The sequence below is a fragment of the Trichomonas vaginalis genome, chromosome III (genome assembly GCF_026262505.1).
Source record: "Trichomonas vaginalis G3 chromosome III, whole genome shotgun sequence".
In the NCBI taxonomy this organism is placed as follows: domain Eukaryota; phylum Parabasalia; order Trichomonadida; family Trichomonadidae; genus Trichomonas; species Trichomonas vaginalis.
Window position 1 is genome coordinate 11,421,392 of NC_067205.1, and position 23,721 is coordinate 11,445,112.

The 23,721-nt window shown below is 32.0% G+C and overlaps 17 protein-coding genes and 1 pseudogene across 18 annotated transcripts, besides 5 other annotated features; 14 read left to right on the top strand and 4 right to left on the bottom strand.

Moving 5' to 3' along the window:
• Window positions 1-34: 34 nt before the first annotated feature.
• Window positions 35-457, top strand: TVAGG3_0682640 (integrase core domain-containing protein; the record flags this gene model as incomplete). Its single annotated transcript, XM_051242763.1, has 1 exon — window positions 35-457. One exon carries the CDS (start codon window positions 35-37, stop codon window positions 455-457), a length of 423 nt encoding a protein of 140 aa, XP_051089350.1.
• Window positions 458-975: 518 nt separating this feature from the next.
• Window positions 976-1,815: a mobile genetic element.
• Window positions 1,816-1,933: 118 nt separating this feature from the next.
• Window positions 1,934-1,969: a mobile genetic element.
• A 715-nt stretch (window positions 1,970-2,684) lies between these two features.
• TVAGG3_0682670 (RNA polymerase II transcription regulator recruiting protein) lies at window positions 2,685-3,344 on the top strand (the record flags this gene model as incomplete). The annotated part of the gene is made up of 1 exon (XM_001289206.1): window positions 2,792-3,256. The coding sequence occupies one exon, from the start codon at window positions 2,792-2,794 to the stop codon at window positions 3,254-3,256; it is 465 nt and encodes a 154-aa protein (XP_001289207.1).
• A 463-nt stretch (window positions 3,345-3,807) lies between these two features.
• Window positions 3,808-3,844: a mobile genetic element.
• Window positions 3,845-5,022: 1,178 nt separating this feature from the next.
• Window positions 5,023-5,060: a mobile genetic element.
• Window positions 5,061-6,351: 1,291 nt separating this feature from the next.
• TVAGG3_0682700 (uncharacterized protein) lies at window positions 6,352-6,789 on the bottom strand (the record flags this gene model as incomplete). Its single annotated transcript, XM_001326949.1, has 1 exon — window positions 6,352-6,789. One exon carries the CDS (start codon window positions 6,787-6,789, stop codon window positions 6,352-6,354), a length of 438 nt encoding a protein of 145 aa, XP_001326984.1.
• A 568-nt stretch (window positions 6,790-7,357) lies between these two features.
• On the top strand, window positions 7,358-8,185 carry TVAGG3_0682710 (phage tail repeat-like family; the record flags this gene model as incomplete). The annotated part of the gene is made up of 1 exon (XM_051242764.1): window positions 7,358-8,185. The coding sequence occupies one exon, from the start codon at window positions 7,358-7,360 to the stop codon at window positions 8,183-8,185; it is 828 nt and encodes a 275-aa protein (XP_051089351.1).
• A 130-nt stretch (window positions 8,186-8,315) lies between these two features.
• On the top strand, window positions 8,316-8,678 carry TVAGG3_0682720 (uncharacterized protein; the record flags this gene model as incomplete). The annotated part of the gene is made up of 1 exon (XM_001326950.1): window positions 8,316-8,678. The coding sequence occupies one exon, from the start codon at window positions 8,316-8,318 to the stop codon at window positions 8,676-8,678; it is 363 nt and encodes a 120-aa protein (XP_001326985.1).
• Window positions 8,679-8,696: 18 nt separating this feature from the next.
• On the top strand, window positions 8,697-8,905 carry TVAGG3_0682730 (uncharacterized protein; the record flags this gene model as incomplete). The annotated part of the gene is made up of 1 exon (XM_001326951.2): window positions 8,697-8,905. A coding segment is annotated over one exon (209 nt), but the record flags the coding sequence as incomplete, so codon positions are not given.
• A 38-nt stretch (window positions 8,906-8,943) lies between these two features.
• On the bottom strand, window positions 8,944-9,792 carry TVAGG3_0682740 (uncharacterized protein; the record flags this gene model as incomplete). The annotated part of the gene is made up of 1 exon (XM_051242765.1): window positions 8,944-9,792. One exon carries the CDS (start codon window positions 9,790-9,792, stop codon window positions 8,944-8,946), a length of 849 nt encoding a protein of 282 aa, XP_051089352.1.
• Window positions 9,793-10,246: 454 nt separating this feature from the next.
• Window positions 10,247-23,721: part of a mobile genetic element that runs on past the window's edge.
• On the bottom strand, window positions 11,215-12,174 carry TVAGG3_0682760 (annotated as a pseudogene). Its single transcript has one exon. A coding segment is annotated over exon 1 (960 nt).
• Window positions 12,613-12,768, top strand: TVAGG3_0682770 (uncharacterized protein; the record flags this gene model as incomplete). Its single annotated transcript, XM_051242766.1, has 1 exon — window positions 12,613-12,768. One exon carries the CDS (start codon window positions 12,613-12,615, stop codon window positions 12,766-12,768), a length of 156 nt encoding a protein of 51 aa, XP_051089353.1.
• Window positions 13,414-15,558, top strand: TVAGG3_0682780 (DNA/RNA polymerases family; the record flags this gene model as incomplete). The annotated part of the gene is made up of 1 exon (XM_051242767.1): window positions 13,414-15,558. One exon carries the CDS (start codon window positions 13,414-13,416, stop codon window positions 15,556-15,558), a length of 2,145 nt encoding a protein of 714 aa, XP_051089354.1.
• TVAGG3_0682790 (His-Me finger endonucleases family) lies at window positions 15,599-16,183 on the top strand (the record flags this gene model as incomplete). The annotated part of the gene is made up of 1 exon (XM_051242768.1): window positions 15,599-16,183. One exon carries the CDS (start codon window positions 15,599-15,601, stop codon window positions 16,181-16,183), a length of 585 nt encoding a protein of 194 aa, XP_051089355.1.
• Window positions 16,209-17,069, top strand: TVAGG3_0682800 (uncharacterized protein; the record flags this gene model as incomplete). Its single annotated transcript, XM_051242769.1, has 1 exon — window positions 16,209-17,069. The coding sequence occupies one exon, from the start codon at window positions 16,209-16,211 to the stop codon at window positions 17,067-17,069; it is 861 nt and encodes a 286-aa protein (XP_051089356.1).
• On the top strand, window positions 17,604-18,266 carry TVAGG3_0682810 (uncharacterized protein; the record flags this gene model as incomplete). The annotated part of the gene is made up of 1 exon (XM_051242770.1): window positions 17,604-18,266. One exon carries the CDS (start codon window positions 17,604-17,606, stop codon window positions 18,264-18,266), a length of 663 nt encoding a protein of 220 aa, XP_051089357.1.
• On the top strand, window positions 18,749-19,663 carry TVAGG3_0682820 (organellar and viral DNA polymerase type B; the record flags this gene model as incomplete). The annotated part of the gene is made up of 1 exon (XM_051242771.1): window positions 18,749-19,663. One exon carries the CDS (start codon window positions 18,749-18,751, stop codon window positions 19,661-19,663), a length of 915 nt encoding a protein of 304 aa, XP_051089358.1.
• TVAGG3_0682830 (KilA, N-terminal/APSES-type HTH, DNA-binding family) lies at window positions 20,255-21,082 on the top strand (the record flags this gene model as incomplete). The annotated part of the gene is made up of 1 exon (XM_001580573.2): window positions 20,255-21,082. One exon carries the CDS (start codon window positions 20,255-20,257, stop codon window positions 21,080-21,082), a length of 828 nt encoding a protein of 275 aa, XP_001580623.2.
• TVAGG3_0682840 (uncharacterized protein) lies at window positions 21,473-21,661 on the top strand (the record flags this gene model as incomplete). Its single annotated transcript, XM_051242772.1, has 1 exon — window positions 21,473-21,661. The coding sequence occupies one exon, from the start codon at window positions 21,473-21,475 to the stop codon at window positions 21,659-21,661; it is 189 nt and encodes a 62-aa protein (XP_051089359.1).
• On the top strand, window positions 22,478-22,927 carry TVAGG3_0682850 (uncharacterized protein; the record flags this gene model as incomplete). The annotated part of the gene is made up of 1 exon (XM_001297342.1): window positions 22,478-22,927. One exon carries the CDS (start codon window positions 22,478-22,480, stop codon window positions 22,925-22,927), a length of 450 nt encoding a protein of 149 aa, XP_001297343.1.
• TVAGG3_0682860 (protein of unknown function, DUF4108 family) lies at window positions 22,944-23,363 on the bottom strand (the record flags this gene model as incomplete). Its single annotated transcript, XM_001297343.1, has 1 exon — window positions 22,944-23,363. One exon carries the CDS (start codon window positions 23,361-23,363, stop codon window positions 22,944-22,946), a length of 420 nt encoding a protein of 139 aa, XP_001297344.1.

Here is a 23,721-nt window from a genome sequence, read left to right on the forward strand (position 1 = left end):
CCGCAAAGTCCTAGCGTATATACAAATACCAGATATGCTGGCAGCGACGACAGCGAACGTTGCGGCTTCCGCCTTCATTGAATTTGGCGCCCCTTATTGTTTCTGGACCGACAACGGTTCAGAAAATAGGGGCGCCTTTCAAGATCTACTTGATCTTTGGGGCGTCCAATGGCGGCATACAGACTCTCATTCTCCCTACCAAAATGGGAAGATTGAGAGATTCTGGCCGACATTGGAGCGCTTTCAAAGCATTCAGGCTATTCCTGCCTTTATTTGGGAGTACAATAATAACACACCGCATGAAGATCTCCCAATTAATCCATTAACTGGAACAAATTACACGCCAAATCAAATGTATCAGCTGAAACCGAAATACACAAATGCAGATACAGAAAGGTTGTGGCAAATATGGGATACAGATACAGGCATGACCGCTGTTGACACATTCACAGCGTAATAATAAACATAATTTTTTAATTTCATTATTAACAAGTTTTTTTAAATGTATGTAATGAATAATTCATTAGAATATGATAATGCACATTGTAACAGAATAGAACAATCACCAATTTTTTTTTTTTGAAATTAAAAAATAAAAGTAAAAAGCATAAAGTAATCTAACCAAAAAAGATATTTAAAAGAATTTTGGAAAAAACAGAATAAGGATAATGATATTATTTTAGATACACAATCGATGTACTGAAGAATAATCCGGTAAAATGATGATATAAAATTAGAATATTTTACAAGTAGCTAAAAGAATAAAACTATAATATAAAATAAATGAAGTTTAATGAAACAATAAAGGTTAAATAAATAATAAAGATTTTTATTTTATATCAGTATTGAGAAGAAGTAACAGCTGACACTTGGTAGACAACTTCTTTATGTCTAGAAAATTCTATCTTGCCTTTTATTTTTTTCTCGCTGTGAAACGTATTCGGTCATTTTTTTAAAAATTAATTTTTTGTTAGAGATAAGAGCTAAAACTCGGTAAACAACTTCTTTATGTCTAGAAAATTCTATCTTGCCTTTTATTTTTTCTCGCTGTGAAACGTATTCGGTCATTTTTTTAAAAATTAATTTTTTGTTAGAGATAAGAGCTAAAACTCGGTAAACAACTTCTTTATGTCTAGAAAATTCTATCTTGCCTTTTATTTTTTTCTCGCTGTGAAACGTATTCGGTCTTTTTTTTAAAAATTAATTTTTTGTTAGAGATAAGAGCTAAAACTTTGCAGACAACTCCCCCATGTCTAGCAAATTTAACATTCGTCTCCCATTTTTATATATTTGGTTTAGAATGTTCGAAAATGCGTAATATGGTCATTAATATTAATTGAAAAGAACCTTGAATTAATTCAATCTGATCTCACAAAATATTTTAAATTACAAACTTTGTAGTTTGAATAGATAATTAGTATTAAACTCAAATAACTAGTTTATTTTGGAATAAAAATTATTTGAATTTATTCAATTTTGTGAATTTTCCTTCAAAAATCAAGTTTAAATATCTTATTTGCCATATAATTATAAATACAATGAAACAAATTCGAAATTGAAAAGAATGACTTTTTCTGTTCTTTCAATCATTCAATTTGAATTTTGCAATATTGGATTTCTCATTAAATAGCTATTAAAAACAACAAGCAATTTAACTTACATTCAAATTTATTTGTGTTATATTCAATCTTCTCAAAACTTATAATTTTCGGCTATAGCATGATTATATGCTATATAATATAATAAACCTATAATAGTATCATTCTTTCAATTATTTGAAGAGAAAACCGAAAAAATCTATTTTCGGTCTATAACACTTCTTCAAAATTTTATTTTTTTATTAAAAAGAATCTTTACAAAATATACATTTACTTTAATTAATATTTAAAAAGGTGCTCTATCAAAAGTTCCAAAAATTCAATATTTTAGCTTTTCTGAGGTGTCACTTTTGATGAATTTCTGTTTACAATAGATTCACACATTTTAGTTGATGTCGAGGCTTCTTTCAAAATTTGATTTCTGAAATCAAAATAATTCGGTTTATGGTGTAGAGATATATTATAATTGTATACAACAAATGCTATCTACGATATGTATATCTTTGAACTACAATTTTCCGAAGTATTGAGTTGTTTTCAATTCAACTTTTTATAAGGAATGCGTTATACTATAGCACAAGAATAATATTATTTAATCACGTGATATAAATTTTTCTGATTTAAATTTTTCAATACTCTGCAAAATATGTTGAAAACGACCCAAAGTGTGAGTAAAATTATCGACAACTTTTTGAAAGAAACTTCAGTCTCTTTAAGTAATACAGAGGACATCAAAATTTCAAAATATTTTCCATACTTTAAACTTTATAATCTTTTCAAAAAATTATGAAAGTTAAACTTCCCTACAGAGAATTTTATATATAAATATTCAAAAACCCTAAATTAATATGTAATTTTCATTTCTCAACATAGCAAAATCAAATTGAAGATAATGCTCTATCAATGCAATATATTTCATATTAATGAGAGAGTATTTTTTTTAATTACTCAATCCTCAGGTTGGTATAAAATTGAGAAGAGTTTCAAGAGTCTTTTCAATTAGCGGGAAATTTGAGAGCAGGAATATTTTATTGAAATGAATTGATGGCCGTTTCAATTACTAACCATTTTAAATAATGTAAGATATTAAACGAGTACATCCAAAGGATAAGTTTACACAGGAAGAAGATGAGAGACTTCGTAGAATCGTCCTCTCATCTGATAGCCTGGATTGGACCAAAATCGCAGACAGAATGGGAAACCGAAACGGCAGACAATGCAAAGATAGATGGACAAAGTATTTAAATCCGAACATTAATACACAGGAATTCAGCATTGATGAGGACATCAAGCTCCTGACCTTGTATGAACAGTTCGGTTCGAAATGGGTTTTGATATCTAAGTTCTTCAACAACAGAAGCGATGTCGCTATTAAGTCAAGGTTCCAAGTATTGAGAAGACGTGGAATCACGAAGCAAGTCCTTCATTTATCACAGTTTCAGAGCAAATCTCAATTGGCCATGATGTATCTCAGGAATGAGGCTAAACCAAGTCATAAAACTACACAGAGGAAGGCTAAACAAGAGCAATTCACATTAGAAAGCTCCTCATCGGATGCTTCTTATTCACCTTTGGATACTTCAATTACAACATCTCCAATCGAAGATCAATTTTTCACCAATTTCGATCAATTTGATATACCTGATATATTATTTTAAGATATTTGCTGTTTTGGATTGTATTAGACTGTTATTTTGAAATATTATTTTTTTGTGTTTATAATGATTATAAACATCTATTTATGAGTTAAATGCTTAATGATTTTTCTTAAACATTTTTAATTATCGATCAACATTATTGTTATATTTTTCAATGCTTTCTATTTTTATCCCTGAAATTTAATTCATCAAGTACCCAAATTGATATGTATAACATTATTATCTTGATAATACTGCCCATATCATATTCAAAATAAAATAAAAAAAAATCATAACAGAAGATCAAAAAGCAGATTAAACACAAGGAATGATAAACCCTGGTGATAATTTATAATCTGAATTCTTTTTTCGGCCACTGCATGAGATAATGTGATATTCTGATATTTCATCTTTTTTTTCTCTGAGTATCCTGAAAAGTTTACATTGTTAGGAGTGGGCATTTTAGAAAATAATCAATTTATCAAATTCTGACAAAATTCCATTACGAAAGAACAAATTGAAGTTTATTTAATAAATATTTAGAATTAAATCCAAGCATGAGATTTATATTGTAATAAACAGAAATTCATCAAAAGTGACAGCTCTCAATTTTTTGACATTTGTAAATTCGAAATTGAATGAGAAAAATGAAATAATACTAAGCATAATACAATATTCTAGATTTAATTATAATTAGGAAAAAGTTAGTTTTGAGAGTACTTTTCATAGGCATATAGAATGAAATCTTCTGAAAAATAATATCACATAAACTCATATTATTTTCTAATATATAACTATTTTATATAAAAATCAAATTCAATGATCTTAAAAGCGAATGATAAACCTCAAAATTTACGAATATAATGAGTGGGAATATAATGCTTATCTATCATAAAACCATATGAAATATCAATTTTTGCTTTACGCCTAATTTTTGACGACAATTAGCAAAAAATGTTAAATGTTAACACTCAGTCCATTTGAATATGAAAAATAAAATTGACTTTGATTAAATGTTTTTATTTATCATGCAATTCTTCTTGCGACCAAAGATTTGAATAAAAGTTCAAAAAATAAGATAGCTTAAGAAATAATATACGGTAGTGTTTACTAATAGATGAATAGTATATAAATTCTATTAAAATGGATTTGATCCAAAAAAATATATAAAATTTGATCATAAATAAAATCGTTTTAAATTACTTCTTCATTTAAATTATAACAATTATTTTTGGTTTTATATTTTTTTGGATCAAATCCATTTTAATAGAATTTATATACTATTCATCTATTAGTAAACACTACCGTATATTATTTTTTAAGCTATCTTATTTTTTGAACTTTTATTCAAATCTTTGGTCGCAAGAAGAATTGCATGATAAATAAAAACATTTAATCAAAGTCAATTTTATTTTTCATATTCAAATGGACTGAGTGTTAACATTTAACATTTTTTGCTAATTGTCGTCAAAAATTAGGCGTAAAGCAAAAATTGATATTTCATATGGTTTTATGATAGATAAGCATTATATTCCCACTCATTATATTCGTAAATTTTGAGGTTTATCATTCGCTTTTAAGATCATTGAATTTGATTTTTATATAAAATAGTTATATATTAGAAAATAATATGAGTTTATGTGATATTATTTTTCAGAAGATTTTGTGTTCTTCTTCAAAATTTTATTTTTTTATTAAAAAGAATCTTTACAAAATATACATTTACTTTAATTAATATTTAAAAAGGTGCTCTATCAAAAGTTCCAAAAATTCAATATTTTAGCTTTTCTGAGGTGTCACTTTTGATGAATTTCTGTTTACAACATATACATCAATAAAAAATTAAAATTTCGAGTAAAATAAAAAATGCATTTTGAATTTTAATGAAAAGAATTCTGATTTAATTTTCCGCTAATGTATTTACCGATTGAAACTATATCTTAAGGTAAAAACACATTTTCGAAAAGAACATTTCAGTTTAGAGTTTTATTAGAGATAGATGAATTTTAATTAAAAAATTAGAATGAGATATCAATAAAGATTTTATAGCATAGAATATCTTCATGAAAAATGAGTTTCGAGTGTCATAATTCACTATTCAAAAATTGTTATTTGGTCAAATGAAAAATCGGATAATATGAATCCGATGCTTAAAGCAAAGAATTATAAATAATTAAATGAATTTTTATTTAACATAAAATTTCAAAATTCAACTATAAATACATTATACAACAATTCTTCAAATATATTCAAGTTAATTTTTGAGATATTGTTTATAAATTGAATACCTCTTTCAAAATCAAAAGATTTTGTGGATGTAAATTCAAAAATAATGAATAATTTCAACTTAAAATCTTCGTTCATATCCAAGAATTAAAAATTCTTTAATAATCACGTTGGAATATTCAATAATAAAAATTATAAAAATATAAAAAATTCAAACAAGATCATAATCTTTATACTGTTTAATAATCTATGATAAAAATTGTCAAAATTTTGAGAGAACTTTCAAAAAATATTTTTATGAAAATTTTGAGAATCATAATCAAAACTTGAGAGATGCTTTTTTAAGATTTAGAATTTTTTGAATCTTTGGAGAAAAAATAGAAAGTAAGTGGATACATTAACATAACCCATTAGCTGTAACAGAAGAGAAAACTATTTCCAATATATCAATTTTTTAATTATTGGAAATTTTTAAATTTTTGGTAGTATTAGAGGAATATTAATTGTTTGCATCATATTTTTTACTCTCATTAAAATCATTTTATTACTGATTATAATCAGTTTCTTTTACTCAGTATTATTAATTGCCCAATCACAAAACCTTATAGACTCTACCATTCTACCATCAATTTTTTAATTTCCTTTTTTTTAGAAGTTTTAATATATTTTTTTCAATATTGCTCCATTTCGTATTCCTTCCAACTATTTCCTTGTTTTTTCGCATTTGTTATTTGTTTTTTTTTACAAATATAATCATAAATATTCGACATTTACTCTCTTTTTGTAAACTACATAAAGAATTCCTGGATTACATTTGAAATAGTGACTTTTAATTATCAAATCTGACATATTTGGAATAATATAAACAATCTTTATTCAAAATGATAGACTTAATGACAATTTAATAATACATCCAAGGAAAATGGGTCATGATATTCATTACTTTGAATTTTAATTTCATCGAAACTATTTGTGAACTTGGGAGGAATTTCACTTACCAGCTTAGAAGATCTGGAACCTAAAATATTCATTGATGTGAGCATTGGATGTATCTTATCCCAATTCTCTGAATACCAACATAAAAGGGCCGATCTATTTCTTTTAGCGAGTCTGTCAAGTGTGATCTGATAGTTTGACATGACTATTTTGGCCAATGAAATCAATATTTCTGCATTAACATGTGCGCCAAAGTATTGATCCAAAAATTTTGAAACGTATTCCAATTTTCCTTCATTAGCAGCTATTCTCTTTTGTATTCTTTCATTATCCCTGTACGATTGGCTATGGTGAAATTTGGAACGCCTTTCTGCATGCAAAGCCTTGAGCATAAAAAGAAATATAATTTATTTTTTTTTCAATTAGATTCGATAGAACTATCAAAAAAATTCTATAAGAATTTTTATTAAATATATGATACTATATAAATATTTGATATTTTGAAGCCTTTTGTTAATGGTTTTAAATAGCAGGTCTATTCAATAATAAATGATTTTCATACAAAATTTTGAATACGAATTTTTCATTTTGACTCTCATAGTATAAAGAAGAAAATATCGAAACAAAAAATTTTCAAAGGGAAATTTTCTGAATGTTTTGAATAATTGATTTTATCAATAAACATTTTAAATATTGAAAAAAAAAAAAAAAAAAAAAAAAAAAAAAAGGGTAGTGGGGCTTCCAGGCACTTCGTGCCTTCTAGCCCTGAGGATGATTGATATAATGAAGTTTTTTTTTTTTCTTGGGGTGGGCTTCCAGGCGCGTTGCGCCCTCTAGCCCACATAAATGAAGTTCTTATATACGGGTCTTCCAGGAGCTTTTCACAAATTATATATGTTTTCATGCTTTGTCACTTTTCTGTCACTTTTCAGGTAAAAACATTTTTATTATTATATATAAATGAATTTTACAAAACCACCGTTACCCTTCTTTGGAAATAAGAGTAGATGTAAAGATATTCTATTGAGAGAACTTAAGAAACTACCGAATGGTCTAACATTTGTAGATTTGTTCGGTGGAAGTTTCTATATATCTCATTTGTGCCATACTGTATTTCCTGACTCAAAGATTATATGCAATGACTTCGACAACTATATGAACCGTCTCAAACATATACCAGACACAAACAAAATATTGAGTGAGTTGAAAGAAAAGATACCTATAGGTAAGATGGAACGTATACCATTAGATAAGAAAAATACTGTCAGAGAGGTTTTGAAAAAAGCAGAGTATATTGACTGGGATAGTATATCTGCTAGACTATTATATAGTGGTTCTATAAGAGTTCATGACATTGAAACACTTATGTCAAACGTTTTATATCTTAACTATACAAATGTTTTCAAAGAGGACATAGAAAAATATATTGAGGGTATAGAGTTTGTGAGATGTCATTGGACAGAGTTGTATGAAAAATATAAAGACAAGGAAAATATTTTCTTTATAGTGGACCCGCCGTTCTATAACACATGGGATTTTCAATACCAAGTAGACTGGACTTTGAGAGACTCTTTAGAAACTTTAGACGTTATACATAACCATCCATGCTTTTACTTTACATCCGATAAAAGTGGTTTGGAAACCGTTATGAGATGGTTAGAGGACATACATGACTATGAGTTTAGATATGACAAGATAGAATATGAGAGAGGTCCTATAAACTGGAGAAAGTGTCACAATAAAGAAATTTTATTAGTAAGTAAATGTGGTTTGAAATCGGATTGTTAGTTTTAGGTTTTTTCCATTGTGTCATTTATTTATTTGACGTGGCAGAAAAGTACAGAGAATATGAAGATGAACCAATGCCTGCAAATGTTCAGCATATGTACTCGTAAGAGATATTTTTATCTAATATTAAATGGACGCACAGAACTTAGCGAATGCACAGCAACCTGGACAACCAAACCCAGAGAATATTCCAAATGAAGTTAGAATACAAACTGCAATGGCAAACTATGGTCAAGTGCCAACAGATGTACAAATGCAAACTGCCATGTCAAATGACGCTGCGTTAGGTTTGCCACCATGGTATGCAAATATGAGATGGAAAGAGTTTTATACAAACCCTGAAGTGGGATATAAACAACTTTATGCAGATGACGCGAACACAGGAGTTGACCCAGAATATGTTTTCTACCAGAGGAGAAACAGAATGTATGAGCTCCAGTTAAAGAATGCCATGGAACTCAACAGGAAACGTAAGAGACTAGGCGGACATTAGATTTTTACATATAGTAAAATGGGTTTCTTCAGTAGTATTGGAAACTTCTTTCGAAATGTTGGAAGAGGTATATGGAATGGAATAAAATCTGTCGGAAAAGGAATTTGGAACGGAGTCAAAAATATTGGTAAAAGAGTAGGTCAGTTCGTTGGTATTATACCTAAAGACCCTGAACCAGAAGAACAAGCTCCTGTTATACAACAGCCTGAACCTGCACCACAGTCAAGTTGGCAACCAAATCCAACACCTCAACCGTATTAAAAAATTATATTTTTACCGTTCGATAGTAGTTGTATATGAAACTAAGTTCTAAGTAAAACGCATGGTATAATGGAATTATTCTTTTTCTTCCATCTGTAGTAAACCATACTTGAAAGTCTGAAATACTTCCACTTGGTGGTTCGTATAACTTTGTAGGTTTTTCGTAAAAGTCATTTGCCAAGCATAAGAAAGAGTTTTGGGCGCCAGAAAATGAAGCATGAACTATAATAGCATCTGAGTCGAAAACATTTTCATATGTTCCATTAGGGTTTTCGACTTCATAAAAGTCCGGGTGTACTGGATATTCTGCAGGCTGATTTAACATCCTCAAAAATCTATACCATGCCAAGTTGTTATATTTTGTAGAAATATAAACGTTTTCTCCAAGGTCTTCTATTTTATTGATTTTAACAGTTGCATTTTTCCTGTCATATATAATATCGAGATGGTACTCTCCTTCGTCAATGTTGTACTGGTTTGCATATTCGAGATAGATATCGTTTATTTTTTCTTGAAAAGCTTGAAGAGTTGTTTCTAAGTTTACAAGCAAATTCACTTGTAAAAGTTTTCCCTGTTCAAATTTCTCATACATACGTTTTTCTTTGTTATAGTATCGAACTTCAAAACCGACCGTAAATGGGAAACCATGTATGGCTTCTGAAATGAACTTCATTCTACGAAAGCCAATAGCTTTTGTGACAGATGGGTCTCTTAGCCATCTTAATGGGTAGTCAAAACGATAGCCTTCATGCTTTACGGTATCTGTCTCAAACTTTTGACCGACATTAGTAAAAAGTTCATCTAATGGTTTAGTTGTAGCAACTCTTGAATTTTCTTTTTCTATTGGAAGCATATTTTATCTAGAATAAAAATGTCAAATGAAACAGCGTCTATGAGAGAAATACAACACAACCGACAACTCATTATGCAAGCTCTAAATAAGAACACAACAAACTTTTCAAACTATTCTAAGATATCTGAGTCATTGAAAGAAGGAAACTTAAAACTGACATTAAACCCAATGACAGATGAGTTTCTATTTCAAGACAATAAGAACCATACTGTCTGTATAAATCCAACAAAAGGAACTTTAAACGAGAAACCTATAAATGAACTTCTTTTGAAAACAGATGTTGACAACAAAGCTGACAAAGAATATGTAGACGATGCAATAGCAAAAAAGAAGAAAGAAAGCTAACAATGCTTATGCAACAAAAGAACATACTCATCCTGAACTAGCAGACAAAACATATGTTGACAATAAAATGTCAAGTGAAGTGACAAGAGCTGAAAACGAATATTCTAAAAAGACTCATATACATTCTATATCTGAAATAACAGACTTAAACGTTAGCCTTTGAAAAGAAAGCGGATAAGGAATATGTGGCTAGTAAGTTAGAGAAGAAAGCAGATAAGGAATATGTGGATGAAAAAGATAACGAAATGAAAGAAAGGGTTGACTGGTACCATGAATGGACATCGAAGACTTTTAAAGTTAAAGCGATACAGGATGGGTTTCAGGATGTTTAGACCTTAAAGCAGATAAAACTTATGTTAACGATGAGTTAGAGAAGAAAGCAAATAAGACTCATACACATACAAGTTTTACAACTGTTGCTATAGAAAGTATTGAAGGAACGGTTGAAGAAACTGGTGGGGATGCAATATATTGTAAACCTCCTAACTTTCCACAAGGTTTAACATCGGATGACGACATAACGACGATGAAAAACATTAGATGTAAAGATGTTTATGTCATGAAGGATGAACATAATATTAAATTCACTGCTCAAGATTTATATGACAAGAAAGCAGACAAAACAGAGCTTCAAACATTAAAGACAGAAATACTTCAAACATTATATCCTATAGGCTCTATTTATACGTCAATGAACTCTACCAGACCAGAAGTAGTACTTGGTTTTGGAACTTGGACTCAAATAGTCGACAGGTTTTTGTATTGTGCAAACTCTTCAAAGGAAACAGGTGGAAGTAAAACGATTTCAGGTGAAAATTTACCTGCACATAGTCACTACATAGATTTAAGTAATCTCAAGCAGGTTGGCATAAGCATAGATATTGGGATTGGTCAGCAATGACAAAAGGTAAAGGATATGATGTTAAAGACAACGTTAAGTTTGCTATAGATTGTTACTGGAGTAACACTGAGGGAGGAGGAAACCATAACATCGCGTTACAGGATATACGCAAACAACGGAAAAAGTAAAGACTACATGCCACCTTACATGACAGTTTACGCATGGTATAGAAATGCTTAGTCGTCATTTTCAACTTCTTTAGCATATTCGTCAGGAGTTGTCTTATATTTGTTAGGAACTGTCTTTGAAAGTATACCACCTTGAACTTTGACAAGTTTGAAACGAGGTCTGACAATAGTAGTTTTATCTTCTGCTTGCAGTCTGTACATTTTGCCATGTTTGCCTAAAACTTCATAATATTCTCTGTATACTTTCTTCTATTTTTACGAACACGAATGTGAGTACCTGTCGGGTTCCCATTGTTGTCATAGTCAATAGTATTTTCATATGGGTCGCGTTTAGGTATTTCTATTTTTACTTTGTCACCTTTCTGAAGTTTGAAGCCTGGCATTCTTTCTTGTTTGTCTCTTTTGACTAAATTATTAAATATATAGTCTTTCTCTAAGTCAGGGTTGTTTTTCATTTCTTCGGGGGAGTGGTTTCCCAAACCTTTTTGTTTACGGTTATTGTAAATATTTAAAACTTGTCTCATCTTTGCCATGGAGAAGTGTCTATATTTGTCGTCATATGACATTTCATTTGCTTCACCACCTTGTGGTTGGTTTAAGTCTCTTAACATTTTTTATACAACCGTCAATGACACCAAGAGCAGAATGGTTTTGGTCGACAATGAAATATTGGTTTACATTTTTTGAACGCAGATAGTTTTTAATATCGTCTGATTTGAAAGAACTTTCACAGTCAGATGTCAGTTTTGTTGGATGGTATTTGTCAACGAATATTGTCAAAGCTGCTAAGACATCTAAAATATTTTTGGACTGTAATGGTATGGCTTCACAGTATCTTGTGTTTTGACCGACAAATATTAGCCAGTATGGTGGTCCATCTGTTCTAACTCTCGGAATGTTTTCCAAGATATCCATAAACCAAGCATTTGGTGTTGAACTAAAGATTTTTATCATGAGTGCTTTCTTTGTCGCTTTAGAAACATAGGGGTCCTTGTTTGGATTCGTCATTTTTTAACCCATAAGAAATGGGTTTATTTGGCGCATTAGCAGGAGTTGCATCCAGATTTTTGCCCGCAGTGGGAACAATAGCCAGAGGTGTATTTGGAGTTGGAAGGAAGATTTTGAGTACATTAGGTATACTTAAAGAGAAAGCACAACCTATTATACAAACTGTACAGAAAGGTTGGGATGTAGCACGAGATGCAACAAATCTTATTCCAAATCCTGAAACAAGAGGAAAAGTTCAAGGATGGATGGATACTGTAGGAAAACAAGCAGGAAACTATTATAACAAAGCAAATGACTACTATAACCAAGCAGGACACTATATGGACCAAGGTGAAAGATTCTTTAACAGAGGATATAACCATGCACAACAGTGGGTAAACAATAACCAACCTCAACCGCCTCAAACTTGGGGAATGTAAAGTTTTTTACTGAGATGAAATGAACAATACAGCATTGAGACAAATGGGCTCAAGATGGATTTGTCGACTTCCAGCAGTTACACAACCACGTGTTTGTCAAGTTCTTCCTATACCTCAGGAAGTTTTAGACCGACTTAAAAAACAACAACAACCAGTTGAAAACAAACCAAACTAAATTTTTTTACTGAGATGAAATGACCGAAGAAGTTGAAACGGTAGATTTGACACCACAAACAAAAAGTTCAGAACCATTGTCAAAACCTGTCAAAGAACTTACAGATGAAGAGAAAAATTCAATAATAGAAGGTGCAAGGTCTGGAAATACAAACCTAACTATAAAGTCACTTTTCATAGAAATGGAACGGCTAGTATCTCAAAAAAGAAACAGACTCTCACAAATAAAATATTGAAGTCTGAAGGAGCTTTCGAGACAACAGATGGAAAAGTTTACTTCACTGACCAACAGTTCATTATAGAACATCTCATTGACTTAGAGTCGAAATATTCTAAACTTTACAACAAACACAAAAAGTTGAAAGGAAAACAAAAACAAATGGCATATGATATTTATGAAGATGTTGACGACACAACTGTTCCTGCAAGTGAAGTAAAGTCAGAGGAACCGAAAAGTGACGAAAAACCGATAGAAGAAGGTGAGCCAAAAACTGAAGATAAACCAAAACCAAAGTTTAGTATTGGAACTAAACCAAGTCAACCTTCATTAGCTGGTATGGGTTGGCGTCAAAGACTTATGGCAGCAAGTGCTTATGTAAAGTAAAGAAAACATTTTTAAAACCATATATTTTTTTATTTTTATAAAATGCCTCTATATAGAATGGATAGAAAATCTGCTAGAATAAAAGCAGAGTTGCAAAGATATGGTTGGAGAGTTTCGAAGAATTTTAAATATAGGAAGGGAAGACCCATAAAAGTCTATGACAAATTGTCTGGTCTTCGCTACGAAATGGATTTGGAAACAGCACGTGCCAATTATCCAAACAGACTAGAGAGGTTAGAAGAAGAACGTCTTATGGACATGCCTTTCGATGTTAGTGAACCTCAAGTTGAGGGACACGACGGCTTTGCCAGATTCTATTGGAAACATGACGAACAATTGCATCCTTTGAGAAGGAAAAAAGGAAAAGGTGAAGACACACATGCTCCCATGGAAAGAACAAGATATGCATATGAAAAGTATCGCGAGGTTAGAAGTAAAATTGGACAAGGTGGAGACTTTACAGTAAAATTTGACGAAGGAAAGAACAAAGAAGGCTTCATGGGTGTACTTGCTGCAATTCAAGACGGAAATAAGAAAGGATACAATCTCAGATTGACCATAACAGATTTGGATGGTCACATTTACTATGCACATGGCAATGTCACAACAGCTGCAATGCTTCTTGACGCTTTCAAGACTACAAAGAGAGAACAAATGGCTGACTCGGACTCAGACATTTTGAATGCAATTGAAGGAATTGCAAGTGTAAAGTTCGAATGGTACCAACCTAACCCTCAAGCAGTCAGACAACATGCTGGATACTTCCCCTTCATAAATAAGTCTGACATTGACTTGACAAGGTATGGAATTTACAATTCAATTGAAACAATTGTCAATGAACCTTGCATTCTTACATGTCTCAGGAACTCTGGTCTTGTTACAGATGAGAAAATGAAGTATCTTGAGTCATGTGTGAAGACAAGGTACATTCTCAGAGGTCAATTGGCAAAAATTGCACCGTTGGCAAATGTCAATATCCGAGTCAACATACCTACAGCTAAAGGTTCTTCACATGACGACTATGTTGTTGACAAAGACTTACCATGGTTGAAGATTGCAATTGTCCACAACCACTTCATGTTGAACGAAAGTCTTATGTTCGGAAAAGGCAAGTGCAACATTGTCAGAGCTGTAAACATTCTTTTCGAGAAAGGTTTGTTGGAACCAATTCCAGATGACAAGCTGACAGAAACTTTTGTACCAAAAGACGAAACAAACTTTTCACTGTTAGCAAGACCAAAAGTTGTTCCAGACAAAGTTCTAGTACAAAAGAAGTACACAATTCCAAAAGGAGTTGGATTGTTCGGATACCAACCTGAACCAGAAGAACTTCCAATGAGGTTGCAAGAACTTCAAGATGCTATAAACAAACTTCCATTGAGACATCCAATTGACGTCAAATTGTATTGGAGAGCATCTGAGTTAGGTCAGAAGGTTTTATATGAAACAGGTTGCTTCGACGATGTTTATGAGATAACAGGAGAAGTTTCTCAGAAGATAAGAGACTCACTTGAATTTCCACAAACTGGACCAATTGGTTGCGACAAGTTCGACTCAGATGAAAAGATATACTATGTCGACCTTAACGCTGCATACATGAGGTTTGTCCAATATATTCCGACTGGAATTCCAAACGAAGATGGTGAGTTCCCTGGAAGGAACTATACAGTTGGAAAAGTCATACAACAACTGTATGATATTAGGAAAGCTTCAAACCCCAAACTTGCAATGACACTCAAATTGCTTATGAATTCGACATGGGGATATTCCATTAAGAAACCTCAAGAGATGAAGAGTAAACATTATGAGAAGGTCGACAACTTTGTTGAAAGGTTTTCTCCTTTTGTTTTGAAGTACGAATTCACTCAAGGTCAAAGTGGCTTAGTAACCACATTAAAACCTATTGTCGAACATTGGTCTTACCCTCAGTTCGCAAAGGCAGTCCTTGACAACTACAACAAATTCTTCTCCGAAGTCAAATCCAAAGTTGTGGTTTACTATGAAAACATTGACGCACTCATGACGAACGAAGAAGGCTATAACAAACTCATTGAAATGGGTATGGTCGGTGAAAAGATGGGCTGTTTTAAGCTAGATAAGGTATTTTCCGAAGTTCATGTAATATCGAAAAGGAAATATTGGGGCATACTTGAAGACGGCACAGAAATAAAACATTGCATGAAGTAAAAACGTTTTTCAAAAAAATATTTTTTTTATTTTATTTGAAATGTACGCTGAGTTTGTTGGAGCAGACCGTTGGGAAACTTGTTTGTTAGATGAGAAATATGAAATTCACTGTTGTGAGTCATTTGAAGTCAGAAACAAAAAGACAAAAAGAGTTTTAAGCGAATGTGAGGGAAATAAAGGATATGCTATTATGAAGATGGGTGGGAAACGCTATCTTAAACATATTGTCATTGCAACTCATTTTATACCGAACCCTAACAATTTACCTTTTGTAGACCATATAAACCGTATAAGAAACGACAATAGACTTGAAAACTTACGTTGGGTCACTCGTTCTGAAAACAATAAGAACAAAGGTAAATTTAGAGATATTGTATTCGAATTTGTCGACGAACTAGAAGATGAAACAATTGAAATTACAGACTATGGCGAGCATACGTTTGAGTTTTACTACTATAGCGAAGAACAAGACTCTTTCTACTTTTATACCGGCGTAAACTATAGGAAATTACAAGTATGTTTTACTAAGGAAGGCTATGCTTATGTAAACACTAGAGATACAGATGGAAAAAGCGTTCATATATTTCTTAACAAATTCAAGAAGCTATATGGCATACCATTTTAAAACAATATATTTTTACATATATAAAATGCTTCAGGTTGAAAAACAAAGAACAAAAGTAGCAGATACAAAACCGTTAGACTATATCTTTACAAACGCTGGTAGGAATATTTCAGATGAAGAAATTTCATCCCGTTCATACAGGTTTGACTATCCAATTCGTTGGCTTCAAAGTCCTTCAGAAGCAAAGGCAATAGGATTTAGAAGAGTTTTGTTTTCAAATAGAACGAACGCCTTTATGTTCACAGTAGATTTTCATGGGCAGTATAAAGGTTCTGATGGTCTAATAGACAGATTTGACGAAATGAGAATCTTTACAGTTCGTTCAGACGAAAGTCTTGAGAAGACTCTAAATGACTTTCAAACTCAAATGAACAAATATTATTGGGAATTTCAAGAAAAATACGACTCTTTACTAAACGGAACGTACTATCTGAAACTAGAATATGACAAGATGAACTCCACCGTTTCATTTCAAAGGATTGAAAATAACCCTCCAAGAGATACACAGTTTTTATTTTGGGAAGTAGACAAACGTTCTTGGGCACAATTTCTTCGGTTACTAAACCAGAACGAACCCTTACCACCTGACGGTCCATTTAAATTTATACTTCCACCAGCAGATTTGACAGTTTATAGAAACGTGTTCGACCCTCAAAATGTTATGTGTCATGCAAGTTTCAGTTCAAGCAACAATAGTTTTCTATGTATTGGTAAGGACTTTTATGACTTTGCTTCTAAATTCTACGAACCACCTAGTAACAGTTTCTCTGACTTTCAAGTTTGGTTCACAACAAATGGTGTGCAACATATTATTCCATTGTACTATGACTTTTATCTCGAATTGTCTTTCATATATAACTACGGAAAAGTGCTGAAAAAGTATTGAAAAATACTTTTAGGGTAGAAGGTTAGATCTAACCTGTTTTCTAACCTGTTTTCTACCCTCTTGAATTTTCATGAATTTTGTGCTGAATTCGACAAAAATGAGTTTTTGGTTGAAAGAATACGGTGGAGCCAAAAGTGGCTCGACCTCAAAACAAGCATTTTGTGAAGAATATACCAACCCGCGGAATTCCGCGGGTTGCTTTTTATACAAAGTTCAACAGGTGAATTTTCATGAATTTCCTTAAGATAGAAAAAAAGTGAGTTAAAATGAGATGTTTACTGAAGGTGTCACCATGTCACTCGGTCATTTTAACTTCTCTGAAAAAGTGTGACAACATGACATTTTGACAACAACACAGGAAATAGATTTCATCGTATATTTTTTGTTAAGACTTCATCGTATATGTTTTGTCAAGACTTCTTCATCGTATATGTTTTGTCGAGATTTTTATCGTTGTGGTCCGACGGTTAAGCCACAAACGAATGTCCGACGTCCCACCAAAAAATATTTTTTTATTTTTATTGTAAGAACAGTATGACAGTCGAAGCAAAAACGTTCACGAACAAATCTAATGGCGAAACATTCACAAAAGGCACTTACAACGGTATTGAAGTCTTACGTAGAGACAAGGATGGTTATGTAAATGCAACAAATATGTGTCAGCAGTTTAGGAAAGACTTTAGAAGGTTGTTGGAAAATAAGTCCTGGGAAGAGTATTTTAAGGCATTTTGTGAAGAATATACCAACCGCCGGAATTCCGGCGGTTGCTTTTTATACAAAATTCATGCAGGAATTCCTGATGAAATCAAACAGGTTAGAGGAACGTATGTAGACCCAAGACTTGTAAACTATATAGCAATGTGGGCTTCTCCAAAATATTGTATAGCAGTTGGAAAAATTTTGGACTCCATAGACAAGAAAGTTCATGAGAAATTAGATGAAGAAGAACTTGAAGATACAGTAGAGAATGCAAAACCTTTGTTCGAAGAAGAAGTTAGAAAAATGCATGAAAAACAAATAGAACATGAACGTGAGATATGTTCTGGTTATAGAGATTCTCCATACGAACTAGACCAATGGGAACAAGAAGATTTAAAGAGAGAATTTAGAGAATATGAACTCGCTAAGATAGCATTTGAAGCTGCAGAAAAGAAGTTAAAAGTTTGGGGTCGTTTTGTACAAAAATATTGTGAGTAAATGAACCATTTTTCAGCAAAAATATATTTTAGGTGAAGAGGTGAGATCTAACATGTTTTCTAACATGTTTTCTAACATCGTAGAAAACTCATGAGTTTTATACAGAATTCGGCAAAAATATAATTTAGGGTAGAATGTTAGATCTAACATGTTTTCTAACCTCATTTCTACCCTCTTGAATTTGTCAAGACTTCTTCGTAAATGTTTTGTCGAAACTTCTTCGTAAATGTTTTGTCAAGACTTCTTCGTAAATGTTTTGTCAAGACTTCATCGTACATGTTTTGTCAAGACTTCTTCGTAATGAGCGTAAAAGACCCAAAAATAATGTTTATGTTAGAATGTTAGATCTAACATGTTTTCTAACACGTTTTCTAACATCGTAGAAAACTCTCGAAATTCATGAATTTTGACACTTTCACAAAAAACATAAAAAATAAAGTTAGTTTTTTAAAAAAAATATTTTTTATTTTTATTGTAAGAACATGTTAGCAACTACAGCACCAAACTCGTTAGTCATGAACCCAACTTCAATGTTAGTAGAGATGAAAAGCTTCATTCCTTCTTCATATACTTTCGAAACAAAAATCCAGAAGATAAAGCAAGAACTTTTAACATCTAATTTAAACTGTAGTGCGAAAGATGAAACAAATGAACAGTATCTTTATGAAATGCAGGACCTCATCGACCATTTACCCAAATTGCCTGAAATTCAGCAGCAAAAACTCACTATTCCCGAATTTGACGAAATAGAAGTCAAAGCAACTGACTCAGTAGAAATAAAGAAGTTCATACGAAAGGTAAATTATGAATTCCTTGGTTTTCATTGCAACCATAAGGTTATGGACAAAGATTGCGACATGGTATATAAGAACATCTCTGACATATATAAATCTGAAGAATTTAAGACCTACGACAACTTTGTTTCGTTAGTTGCTGAATGTGTATGGCAGATAAGAGATAAAGATAGAAGATGTAAAGTATGGAACGAACAGATAAAACCTGCTATGTTCGAGATGAAGAAAACCATTGACGCCTTAGTTGTTTTAGCAGGTAAGGTTTCAGAATATAACGCAAAAATGAACCCGCAATGTTCTAAATGTAAAGCAGCAATGAGGAAATATAACTACTCCGTCAAAGAGATAGAACGTATGAGAAACGACTATGCAGACTTAAAGAAAGAAGCAGAAAAACCAGCAGAAGATAAAATGAACATGTTAGAATTTCTGAACAAAAACTATCCAACAGCAGAAGATTTCCTTCTGTCTGACGTCAAGAAGAAATATAAAGAGACTTTCGGCATAGTTAAAACATTCGATATCCTCAGCGAAGAAATAGAAGCTACGAAACTGTTTAAAGTCTCACGAATTCATAACGTTTACCATGTAAAACGCTTATAAAATAACTGGGGTAGAAAAGAGGTTAGAAAAGAGGTTAGATCTAACATGCTAACATAAACATTATTTTTACTGAATTCCGTATGAAATTTCATGAGTTTTGTGTGTTTTAGACCATGTTAGAAAACGTGTTAGAAAACATGTTAGATCTAACATTCTAACATAAACATTATTTTTGCTGAATTCCGTATGAAATTTCATGAGTTTTGTGTGTTTTAGACCATGTTAGAAAACATGTTAGAAAACATGTTAGATCTAACATTCTAACATAAAATATATTTTTGCTGAATTCCGTATGAAATTTCATGAGTTTTGTGTGTTTTAGACCATGTTAGAAAACGTGTTAGAAAACATGTTAGATCTAACATTCTAACATAAACATTATTTTTGCTGAATTCCGTATGAAATTTCATGAGTTTTGTGTGTTTTAGACCATGTTAGAAAACGTGTTAGAAAACATGTTAGATCTAACATTCTAACATAAACATTATTTTTACTGAATTCCGTATGAAATTTCATGAATTTCCTTAAGATAGAAAAAATAAAGTTAGTTTTATTTTTATTTATTTTTTTATTTTGTATGTAAAGACAGATATGTCAACAACAGAGAACACAACAACAGTTATAGTCCATGAAGATATAAATGAAGAATACGAGTACATACAGTTTAACAAACAACTCCGTCTCATTCGTTCAGTCAAAGACGATATGTACCAAATGCAAAGTATTTTGAATGCTCTTCGTTCTACAAAGCAAGCATATCATTGGTTTGAAAACCAACAGACAAAAGAACTTTTAGAAGAATTTCCTCATATGTTTGCTACCCTCGGAAAACCGAGGGTAGAGATTCCGTACGAAAATCGTAAAAATTTGGCTCCTGGTTTGAGAGGCTGGTATGTACATAGACTTCTTGTAAATGCTGTTGCAATGTGGGCTTCACCTCGTTACGCTTGTTATATTTTCATGATGTTAGATGAAATTCATAGACAAGAACGTGAAGAGCTAGAGAACAAGCTTGAAGCAAAAGATGAAGTCATTGAAGCAAAAGACAAAAACATACAGAAAAGAATACCACGTTCGGTACCAAAAGGAAAGGAAAAGAACTATAAGTATATGATTTATACTGAAGATATGGAGAAAGAAGAAGATAAAGATATGGTTATGTTGCATTTAGTCAGAAGAAACAACAAAAGCTTTTACGACCTTGCTAAGATTTACAAATCTGACAGAAATTGGTTCTATCGCGAAAACTTACCGATTTCAATGACACCAAATGAAGATGTGAAACAAATAGTTCAAGATACTTTACCTCAAACACACTATGATATTAAAGGTTGTACAATACTTACCTTCAAAGAAGATTTGCCGCTACTGAAAGAAAAAATAACAGAGTATTTTGACAACTTCAAACAAGCAGGGTAGATGCACTCTTTATTTTTCAAGCTTGACTTCAGATGGCTCAGGTAGCTCTATAAGGTAAATTGTCTTGTCAAATCCTTCTGGCATTCCGAGTCCTTCCTTCCGACATTCCAAGTTCTTCCATCCGACATTCCAAGTCCTTCCATCCGACATTCCGAGTCCTTCCATCCGACATTCCAAGTCCTTCCTTCCGACATTCCAAGTCCTTCCTTCCAACTGGAAAAAAATTTCCTGTTGTTCGTCCGTAAACCATTCAAATTTTCGAAAATTGAGAACTTTTTGGTCGAACTTCAGAAAAAGTTTTTCCTTCCAACAGGAAAAAAATTTCCTTCCAACAGGAAAAAAATTTCCTTCCGACAGGAAAAGTCCTTCCTTCCGACAGGACACAAACGGATGACTGACGTTCCTCTTCCTGAATGCCTTCCAAAGCCAGAAGAACCGACAGCCCCAGCACCACAACAGACTAAGACTAAAACACTTACATTTTTACGCTTGACTTTTTACAATTTGAACTTTGTTTGCGTAGATATGAATTCTGAAAGAAGTATGAGGGTCTTGTATGACTTTGTACTTCTCCCATAGTTCATGTCTGTCAAACTTACCTGCCATGGACTCTTTCATAAGTTCCATGAAATCGTCTTCGGACAATCCGGGGAAAAGTATAATGTCAGTAAGTATTCTTTTAACATCCTTACTTAAACTCTTTGCTGTCTGTACACAAATGACAACTGAAATGTTAAAGTGTCTGAGCTTCTTAAGAATTCGACACATATCTTGTTCTCTATTCTTAAGCAAAGGATGAGAGGCGAAATCATCTAAGATAAGAAGACACCTATGAGGGTATGTCTTCCAATCGTAAGATTGCAATTTCTTCGAAATGTATTCTATCTCTTTCTGTTTGTTTCTGAAGTGTTTCTTCTCTAATATTCTCTGCATTTCCTCATTTGGGTCTTTAAACTTCGAATTTATATACTCATTTATAGCATTGTACTTCAAAACTCTTCTTTGGTACTTCTTTATCCAATCTAACAACTCAGTATCCTTTATACATACTAACTTAGACTTCTTTATAATATCTTTGAACGAATTGACGGTTTGGTCAAATTGACCAGAAGTACTACAAATAACAACTAACTCATAGAATGGGTTCTTCTCATCTAGTTCTTGTTGTTGTGCAGCCATTTTAAGATAAGTGAAAGTCTTACCCGACCCAGGTGGTGCAATTAGACCTGTTATACCATTCTGAGCAAATAAGAACTTGTCATGTATAGGCTTTATCTGAGCATTTTCTAATTTCACCTTGTTCTTGTTTAAAACATTCTCAAATTTCTTGTCAATGTCAGCAAACTTTTTTTCTAACATATTTTTAGAAAAATTAAAATTTTTATCTTTTAGAAAATGTCTAGCGATTTCGCTATCTATATTCGAGACAAACTTTTCGACTCTAAAACATCTGTCGACCATAAAATCTTACATAGTGTAAACAAGAAAGGGGAATTTGTTCTAAAGTTCTGTTTCTGGGAATATGACAAGAACCATAAAACATTAAGCAGAGCAGTCTTAAAATTTGTCAATGACAGACTTGTTGACAGAGATGACACCGATTGGAAAGATGAAGTCCAACATAAATTCTTAGAATGCAAAGAAGACACATGCGCTGTTCTTGAAGATGAAATAGAAAACAGAATAGAAGAGCTATTAAAGGACAAAGAACTTTTACAAAAATATGGTTCTGAGAAGTTTGACATAACTCCACCAGAAAAGAAGAAGAAAGGAAAGAAAGAAAAGAAAGTAGAAGAGAAGAAAGAACCTGAACCAGTTCCAGAGAAGGTGAGATATGACATGTAAAAATAAAATTTTATTTTTAGAACATTTCTGGGTCAATGTCAATGTTCTCTTCCTCTTTAGGAGCAAACACTGGCTTAGACTCTAAAATCTTTTTACCCAATTTACCTTGAACTTCAACTATCTTAGACTCATAATATTCATAGTCGTCTGTCTTCTTTGGTTCATAAGGTATAACAAGTTTGTATGCTTTGCCTTCTTTAAGGTTTGAGAACTTTCTGTCAAAATTTTCTTTGACTGCTAACAAACCTTCTATGTCTAAGTCTTCAAATTTCGCACCATTTTTAGTCACAATAGCAAACTTAACTGGTTCGATGTTCCAAACTTTGCTGAATGAAGACTTTTCAAAATGGTAGAAGTAAACATTCAAATATGTGAATGGAGCTAACTTATCTTTGACTTCTGTCATGTACTTGTTTACTGAAATATATTTTGCCATCTTTTCTATCGGATAAAAAAATATTTTTTTTTTAAATTTACTCAGAAAAATTATTTCTTTCTATATTTGCCATTCCGAACTTCGAAAAGATGTTTTATACCAGCATAGAATTTTTCTCTAGAGCTTGGTCTTATATCGTTTTCATGACAATATTTTCTATATTCTTCATATAAAGCCTTTTTTTCATACATTTCATAAGGACAATCTAACCAGAACAGCGCATATCTATTTTCGTTATCTAGGTCTCTATATGTTTCTTCTGTTTGTAGAATTTCGCTTTCTCTATTTAGTTCTATGTCTATATATTGTGGCTTAAAAAGATGTGGGCAAGAAGGGTTTGGCGCTATGTAAAAAGTTA